The 8985-nt window shown below is 47.6% G+C and overlaps 1 protein-coding gene across 1 annotated transcript in view; it reads right to left on the reverse strand.

Moving 5' to 3' along the window:
- Nucleotides 1-337: 337 nt before the first annotated feature.
- Nucleotides 338-8985, reverse strand: part of fam20a (FAM20A golgi associated secretory pathway pseudokinase) — an 11730-nt gene continuing 3082 nt past the window's right edge. The window contains exons 2-11 of the mRNA XM_079756541.1: nt 8679-8872; nt 8288-8338; nt 6520-6598; nt 6161-6253; nt 4892-5007; nt 4281-4461; nt 3535-3644; nt 3357-3438; nt 3137-3196; nt 338-2890 (exon numbers count right to left, since the gene is read on the reverse strand). Coding sequence (XP_079612667.1) covers nt 2614-2890; nt 3137-3196; nt 3357-3438; nt 3535-3644; nt 4281-4461; nt 4892-5007; nt 6161-6253; nt 6520-6598; nt 8288-8338; nt 8679-8872 — 1243 coding nt within the window. The 3' untranslated portion in view covers nt 338-2613. The remainder of the gene's footprint in view (nt 2891-3136; nt 3197-3356; nt 3439-3534; nt 3645-4280; nt 4462-4891; nt 5008-6160; nt 6254-6519; nt 6599-8287; nt 8339-8678; nt 8873-8985) is intronic.

An 8985-nucleotide genomic window follows, 5' to 3' on the forward strand; every position in this document is an offset into this window, starting at 1 on the left:
CTTTCAACAGACGTTACATTCTGTCTTCCACTAGAGGGCGATAATGAACCACTTTATTATTTGTCATATTGGTGCAGCCTATGTCAATTAGTTGTTGTTATGCTGTTTCTACATATTTACTTTCCTTTTTAAATTGTTCTGTGCCTAAAATGTTAATGTAAAATTATATATTTTCAGTGAATGAGAATATTCAAATTGATATTTCATTCAAACACAAGTCTGGCCCTATACTGTAGAAATTTGCCTTGTATTGCAGTTGTATAAGAAAAGAACAGTCCAACTTCATGCACTTCTTTGACCAGACGCTCCACTCTTTATTCAAATCAAAGTCCCGACAGATTACATCCTGTCTGCTACTTTGCTAGGCATACACCCAACTTGGCAAGATATCGCTAGCTCTGAGATGGCTTTACTCACTGGCGGCCTTCCCGACGCAAACACAAAAGGTGTTCCGGAAAAAGGTAGGAACAACAGGCCGGGACCAGCCCTGTTTGGACAAGGAATCAAATGGGAAGAAGCACTATGGGCTTGCCTCACTTTATGGATGTTGAAACCTCAACGTGACATAGTGCAGTTGGCTGGGTGGCTTTGTCTGTGGCTGTGTTTCCCAACAAGCTTGAGCCAACTTAAATGCAAAAACACTATTGGAAGGGTTGGTTGATGGGGAAAGAGTGTCTGGAAGTCTGGGAAACGGCGGCCGGAGCGAGTCGAAATGACTCGCCGTACTGCACTCATGTTTTGAACACATGTTAAAGGCCCATGCTTCAAGTCTCAGCAATTTTAGTAGACAAATTTAAGCTATTTAAGCATGTTTTGATCATTTGAAAAAAAAACAATAAATATACCTATTCTCAGTTGGGATGTCTTTCTCTTTTTATCTCCGTCATTTCAACCTATGTCTTCCTTACTCTCCCTCGCCGGGTGTTTCTGTGTGCGGGGTCTTTTTATGTTCTATGAATCTGCAGCTTGTCCAGGTCACACATCTGTTTCTTCATCAACGCCTGAAGCTTCTTCGGAGGCTTGAGGGCCCGGTCATCCCTTGATGGCATATTGTAGCCTCCAGCTTGGCCTGGTCCTGCTCCGTCCTCCAGCTGGGCCTTCAATACCCGGTCACTGCTGCCGTAGCTCCTCCTCGAGCCCCGCCTCCATCTCACACACCTGCTTTGACCGTAGTGGTTTTTCCAGCCCAGTCGCTGTAGAACCAGGCCTACCGGTCGCAGAGGAACAAGGAATGCAGGTCACTCTACAACCGGGCCTGCATAGCCTGCAGCATACAGTCCTCCAGGAGCAGCTTGGAGCGGAGGCGTCTGGTTCCGGGGCGGGATCCGTAGGGGGAAGATAGGTGGGGGGGGGGGGGGGGGGGGGGCTAATGAGATGAGGGGCATGAGGCAGGCACCGGAGACAGAGCAGACAGTCGTTTCATAACCCAGCTGGTGGATCTTCAAGTCATGTTCATTAAGGCGTGTCATTCCGCACCCTGCACACATCGATCGCTGTGTCTTCCGGCTGCCCTGCCATGCAGGCCCTGTTCAGATGCCGCTGTAGCAAACCTTGTTAGACTTACTCATATGGTAAATTAAGATCGTTATTGTTATTTACACACAAGTCAATCAACGCTGGGAGCTGATGACACAGGCTGAAGTTGTATCTTTTGTTTTGACTATTTAGACCCTACTTTACCCGTAGGGTCATTCTGTAATAATTTATATTAAGAATTGATGTAATGAAATAAATTACGCATAAAGTTGCTTTTTTAGTAAGTCAGAAAATAAAAAAGCTACATCCTCTACTTCTACATCTTCTGGTACTGGCAAGATATAGCCTATTTTACTCTAAAAATAGATTTGATTAGTAAACCAATAAACTTCATTCTTTAATGATACCAATATTATTCCTGGTGCTGGCTTGGGTGTGTGAAATGAGAGAACGAAAACAGAGTAGGGGATGGATGCTCAGTGGTTTGTTCATGGCTGAGGCAAGTAGTCGTGGCAGCTTAGTGCAACTTGTTGTGTGAGAGGTCGTCTAACTGCATATTGGCTTCTCCTTCTCTAAAAGGCTTGTCTGAATCTCAAGCAGAAGCCGGTCTCTGGAGTCCTGAATCACCCCTCCCAGAACAAGCTAGCTAGAAAACCCCATGAAATGGAAAAGGTTTTGAGCTTGTTTTTGTGATTGTGATATCCATCACCAGCCACCTGGGCTGTTCACATTCCACATCACAAATAATTCTGATAACACCGTTGGGTGTCGGGGGAGGGGGGGAGGGGGGGAGGGAGGGGGGGGTTACTCCCACTTTTTGCTCATCAATATCCTGAAGGTTGTCAATACGCATCATTCCCTGTCCACAGTCTGTCCTGTGTTCAATCTCTCCCAGGTATCTCCAGTTGAAAGTCTCTCACACGCCCACACATACACGCACACACACACAAACACACACACACACACACACACACACACACACGCACACACACACACACACACACACACACGCACACGCACACAATGCAATGTCCCTCCAAGGTCTTCGATCAAACATGCAGTCCATGGGCCTCTTTGGAAACGAGAGCACGTCCCTCGCTTTCTCCTCCTCCTCTTCCTCCTCCTCCTCCTCCTCTGCTACCTCTGCGCCCCCTCCCCCGCCACGGTGCTGGTCCAGGGCGGGTCCGTGGCCCGGGCGTAGTCTGTGGTGACCACCTGCTCCTCGCCCAGCTCCCGCACGCAGCCCCCCACCACCTCCAGGACCCTCTTGAGCCGGCGGTCCAGAGCCAGCAGGTGGGGCTCGGTCAGGACGGGCCGCAGGGGGTCTCCCCACAGGGACTCCCGCATCACGTCGCTGAGGCGGTAGCGCTCCCGCGAGAGCAGACGCAGCCTCATCAGTGTCGACCGTTTGATCCTGATGGGGGGGGGGGGATAGGAAGAGAGAGGGACAGAGGGTTGAGATAAAGACGGAGGGGGGGAGGACAGATAAAGAGGGAGAGAGATCAAAGAGAGAGGCAGGAGAGAGAGGTCCGAGAGAGGGAGAGTGCAAATGACTTAAAAAAGAAAGTACGATTTGTAACAGTAATTCAAATAATAATAAAAAAAAACAACATAAGCATAGGATTAGGTCAATCAGATTTGCAGACGGTATGAAACTTACATGCAGCACTGAGATAACGGGGCCAGAATGGACATCACGTCTTCAGAGGGCCGTCCAAACCTGGAACACAGGTAGCAGCGACCAGGTTAGGGTGTTTCCTCTGACTCCCAGCTGATAGGTCCCGGGTTCGTTCCCCAGTGGCCGAAGTCACTGTAACTGAGTATGTTTGAAAGCTTCTGCCAAGAGATTGAATATTAAACAGACGATGATTGCCTCTCACCCTCTGGCGTTGTCAAAGTGTAGAAGGAAACCCTCGTCACCGAATTTGGTGAAGAGCTCATAGTGGTGCCTGTCCATGTTACCTGCAGTGAGAGAGGGGCCGAGGGCCGACATATGAAGGGTCATGGGACACATGTTGACACCAATGAGCTGAGCAGATGGCGAGCCGGCCTACGCACCCATGAGGAAGTCAAAGATGGACATGTCGATGATATTCAGGAGTCTGTTGCCGGAGTTGTAGGGGTACATCTGCTTTATGGTGTCGCAGAAGAACGGATTGACCTCCCAGCTTTAGGACGCGACAACCAGATGCAGAATGACAGTGAGACACAGTGACGGTGATACAGAGTCGTAGCCAATGGGTATGCCGCGCCATTATGGATCATGTTTCACCTTCATGTTGCCGACGACAGAATAGAGACATGTGCGTTGAGGGCGTTCCCAATCATCTAGTCCTCAGTTAAAACTGTTCAGGTAAATGGTTGTGCTGACTAAATCTAATTGTAAATCTAGACATCTTTGTTTTGGCAGGCATTGCCCTGATCTTAATGACCTTGCAATGGTTTGCTACAGAAAATTGTTTTAATGTCACAATGAACGTCATCAAGTTTCGGCATTATCCCTAAATCCCTCAAAAGATTTCCCCAAAGATATGAATAACAAAAACATAACTTCATATTATGAGCATCCTCTATAAATATGAATAATATAAACTGCATGGTCAGTAAAAGACAACCCGGACCGTCATGTTCTCTCTTATTAGAATTACACCAATGCACCGAAAAGGGCCCAAATCTGTCCTGTGATCATTGCAAATGTCAGCCGTCCCCCTTCTCCTCCCTCATGTGCATCCCAGCCGTCCCCCTTCTCTATGGCATGGCAGCGGTTCGCGTTGTTTTGTGATGCGTGTGTGTGCGGGTCGTACTCCTTGCGCCCCTCGAAGGTGTAGGAGCGTATCCAGGGGCTGGCGATGGAGATCCGGGGGGCCTGGCTGAGACCGGGCAGGTAGGTGGACAGAGACCCCTCCAGGGTGTCGGGCTGCCCGCACACCGCGTACTCCGTCTTGCACACGTACAGACACTTGGCGAAGAAGCACGTGTTTTGAGCTGCCAGAGGGAAGGGAAGGGGCGGTCGAACAGATTTTCTCAGTCGGAGGGATTCGACAAAAAATGTGCGCAACGCTCACATGCTGTCGCAGGATGTCATATGGTGTCACGTGATGTCGCGTGAACACACAACCACACGCCTAGACTGTCCGCTACATTCCACCCCTTTTTCCTGTCTTTTGGAAGAGCTGTTAAACGGAGGCCCCGGCTCCCCTGTGGGGCCCTCGAGATGTCCGTGTCCTGGCCAAATCCCCAAGCTGGCTCTTGAGTCAGCATTGGCCTCCTAATTATCCCCTTTCAATCTCTAATTGGATCGTTTTGTTCCTCCTTTCTCCACTGTGTGTGTGGGGACATGAGGACTGGGTGGAGATATTTAAAAACAGTGTGAAAAGGAAGTACATTAGTACGGGGATGACGAAGGCCTGCTTACCGGGGGAGGTGAAGAAGACGTTCCTCAGGTCCTGGTTGTGGGTGGCGAGGAGGACCTCCCCCGTGATGTTCACCAGGCGACCCACCACTGGCGGAACTCTCCGGAAGTCCAGGACCCTGCGGTGCGGTAAGAAGCTCTGTTATGGCGGACAACAGGAAATCAATACCCCCAGAACTCTGAACTCTGGTTTAAAACACGTGTTGACATCCGCAGAATCACAGAACCAACTAGGACCTGTTAATCCAGACCCATAAATCCAACCAATGGCCACAGTATAGCTATAAATATTTATATATATATAAATCCTGTGTTGATTGAGACCTTTATTCATGCATGGCTTGAGTGGAACCTTAATAACAGTAATCATGTCTGGGATGAGTCCCAATAGCAGTTCGGTCGAAAAAATGGCGGCTGTGGTCCCAACACGTGAAGGAATGAGGTAAACGAATAAAAGTCGTGCCAGGAGAGTCGACCACAAGTGAGAGGGAATGGAAAGGTGTCGGCGATTATGGCAAGGTTAACGATATGTTAATTCATATAATTGAACACATGGAGGTAGAACAGACAGATTTGCAGTTGAAGGTTGTGCGATAATGGTTTTTAAACATACCATCATTACACCCATTATTGTTGTTTTTCCCTCTGTCTAATTGCTCTGGCAGAAAGCGTAGACTAAGTGTGTTTAATGACAGGGCCCAACTCAAGCAATGCAATCCCCTGTGACTCAATTCACACAATGTGCTTTAAACAGGTCTGTGTGTGTATATGTGTGTGTGTGTGTGTGTGTGTGTGTGTGTGTGTGTGTGTGTGTGTGTGTGTGTGTGTGTGTGTTTGTAACAACCCATTAAAACTGCATCAAAGGACCCATTTTGGAACAAGCCTTATACTGTATGTATGTTTAGGGCACAAGGAAACAGCCCACTCATTTTAACTGTGACCAAAAATTCTAACAATTGTCGAGTGTCAAACAATAGTTTTTCCGTTGAGTGAACACTTTAAGCCCGATAAAACCCAGAATATAAAAAACACAAAGGTTTATTGTTTGCATTCTAAAACATAAATAAAAAAGCGCTTCACATTGTGGTGGTCAGTATGTTGGGGGGTGAGGGGGGGGGGGGGGGGGTGTCCTTTGTGACTCACAGAGAGGCTAAACTCTGGGAGGTTTTGGGTTCAAATCCCATTGTCTCATCCCAGAGGTTCTGCTCCCTGTCTAAGTGTAGGGAGGAATAAGGATGTGATCCATTTGAGTGGATGGCTGTGTGTCAGTACCTGTCTAAATGGAAGGCAGCGATCTCTGCATTGTGCCTCTGGAAATCCACAAAGTAGAAAACGTCCTCAGAGGTGACCTCATCCCTCTGCTGCCTGACACACACACACACACACACACGCACACACACACACACGCACGCACGCACACACACACACACACACACACACACACACACACACACACACACACACACACACACACACATACACACACAAACACACACACACAAGACCATTTATGAAATACACATTTCACGCTTACATCCACAGTTCATCAAATTGCCATAGGAGTATATTGAACATGAGTGCATTCAGCCGTACTGCTAATGTTGTCAAAGTCTGTAAATTCAGTTTTTAACCTCATGGGTTTAAACATGGCTTTGCCAAAGTCATTCATCTTCAAAGCCAACTTCAGATGGTGTCCACTGGGTTTCACCACTAGGAGACAGAAAGAGAGAGAGACAGAGAGAGAGAGAGAGAGAGAGAGAGAGAGAGAGAGAGAGAGAGAGAGAGAGAGAGAGAGAGAGAGAGAGAGAGAGTGAACATCATGCAAATGATCATGGCAAATGTCAAATTCATTGAGTTGCATATTTCCACACCTTCTGAGAATAGTAGAAAACAGTAGAAATAACACAACACCACAACAGCAGGCAGTCAAGCTAGACTTTGTTGTGTCTGAGTTTAGTGGAGGAACATTTCCTTTGCACTCTGGGATAAGATAATAGAGGGGTTGCTCACAAAGCTCGGGTTCCACACTCAAATCCCTTCTTTCTTTCTTTCTCTCTCTCTGGGTTTTTGTTCTGCCTCACAGCAGTGAGCCAGACTAACGCGGTGCCTGCCTTTTGCTCTGTACTCTGTCAGGAGGAGTATAAATAGTTTACTGCTATGAATTCTTTTGAATAAAAAGTCAAAGGCCAAACCATTTGGCATCACATTCCTTCATTCATTCCAAGTACCTTCTTTTTTAAGTATATTCTGTTTGCAAGTTGCTAAAGGGACACTGGTTGCTTTAAAGGTTGCTTCGCAGAATATATAAAACCAACGATTCGAGCAGAAAACTAAAAATGTGTAATTGCAGAAAAAAAAACAAAGCACTAGAAAAGACTTTATTGTCTAGTTTTTGGCATGCAATATCAAGAAATTCATCTTTGCTTGCGGGTGCAGTAGTCTGCAAGCCAGAAAAAAAAGGATACATTAAAAAAACAAACACATCACTTCCAGACGCATTAAAACACGTTTCCATCAGAAAAACATTAGAAGCTACATTAGGCCTGCGTTCAAAGGAGCACCAGGTGTAGGGAAGCAGTCTGGCTCAGAATCATCCACTTTAGCACACAGACGATAATGAGGATAATAAGGACAGAAGTTGACGAGGATACTGAGAATGATTTACTAGAACATCTGATGCTCATTTCGAAAGGTTTTTCTGTCACGAATGACTCGCGTTTTTTGCCTGATGACTCCAACAACTCAACTACATCTCAACTAACAGAACATAAGTGGATGTGTAGGCGTCTGTCTACAATCCAGCCCCCACGTCAACCCATCGATCTGCACACCCTGCTGCTCTTCAGAGTGGGTGGGTCGGTGCGCTGGGGCCTGCTGTGTTGGGGCTAAAAGTGCTGGGAAACCACACATTAGGCAGTGTTCATTAACTAACAGCCCACTGCTCCCTTTGAACGCGGACACACGCACCACCCCCCCATCCCATCCCTGTGTGGCCGCGTGGCCGTGTCTAATAGAGGCATGCAGCAGGGAGACGAGTCACTGACAAAAGCTTATTTATGTGGGGGAGTTTAGAGACCAATTGAAATGAATGAATTGTCCTGTTGTCTGAGATATAGCTCTGGAGTGTTGTTGATCGTGTCTGGCTGTGCCGTGAACAGAGAGAGAGAGAGAGAGAGTGAGAGAGAGTGAGAGAGAGAGAGAGAGAGTGATTTTTGGCTGAGTCAAACAGAGTTGTACCCATGGATTTAGTTTCCTTGAATCATGCCATCCTCCTTCCAGCACAAACATCACATGTTCACTTAGAGGTGGTCAATGAGTCCCACCTGTCTGGACTGTACAGCGAGGATACACAGAGAGAATAGTGTGAATGGTGTAGTGGCGGCGGTGGCCTGAGCTCACCTTGCTCACAGTCACACGCTCCTTTCAGGGCCTTCTCGTCCTGAGTGTAATCTGCATGAGAGGAATATATAATATGACACTCTGAACATCCGTTCACATCTGTCCATCTGTCCGTCTCGAGCATCACACTACAGTACATATCCTGTCTGTCTGTCTGTCTGTCTGTCTGTCTGTCTGTCTGTCTGTCTGTCTGTCTGTCTGTCTGTCTATCTCTCTGTCTGTCTGTCTGTCTGTCTGTCTGTCTGTCTGTCTGTCTGTCTGTCTGTCTGTCTGTCTGTCTTTCGGTCTGTCTGTCTTTTGTCTCAAGCATCAAACTAAAAATCCATATCCAGCCTCACACTACATATTCTGTTTGTCTTTCTGTCTGTCTGATTGTGCTTCCCAGCAGCACCTGCGCTGATGATGGTGAGGTCGTGCATGTCCCGGAGGAGCTGGGCGATTGCCGGGTCCTGGCGGGAGTACAGGCTGTAGCGGTTGATCCCCAGGTGGAACTTCAGCCAGCTGACCTCCGGGTCAAAGGTCACCTTGTGCTTGGGCACGGTGATATTTGAGGCCGCCGCCGCCTCGTTGTACATCTCCATGTGTCTGTGGGAAGGAGAGGGGATACAGGGGGGAATGGGGCAAAGAACAATGGCTTAGAAATCCGGGAAGGGTTTGACTTGATGATATTTCCTTGACAACTTCCTGAGAATTTACGA

The sequence above is a fragment of the Pollachius pollachius genome, assembly GCF_949987615.1.
Source record: "Pollachius pollachius genome assembly, chromosome: 19".
Classification (NCBI taxonomy): Eukaryota; Metazoa; Chordata; class Actinopteri; order Gadiformes; family Gadidae; genus Pollachius; species Pollachius pollachius.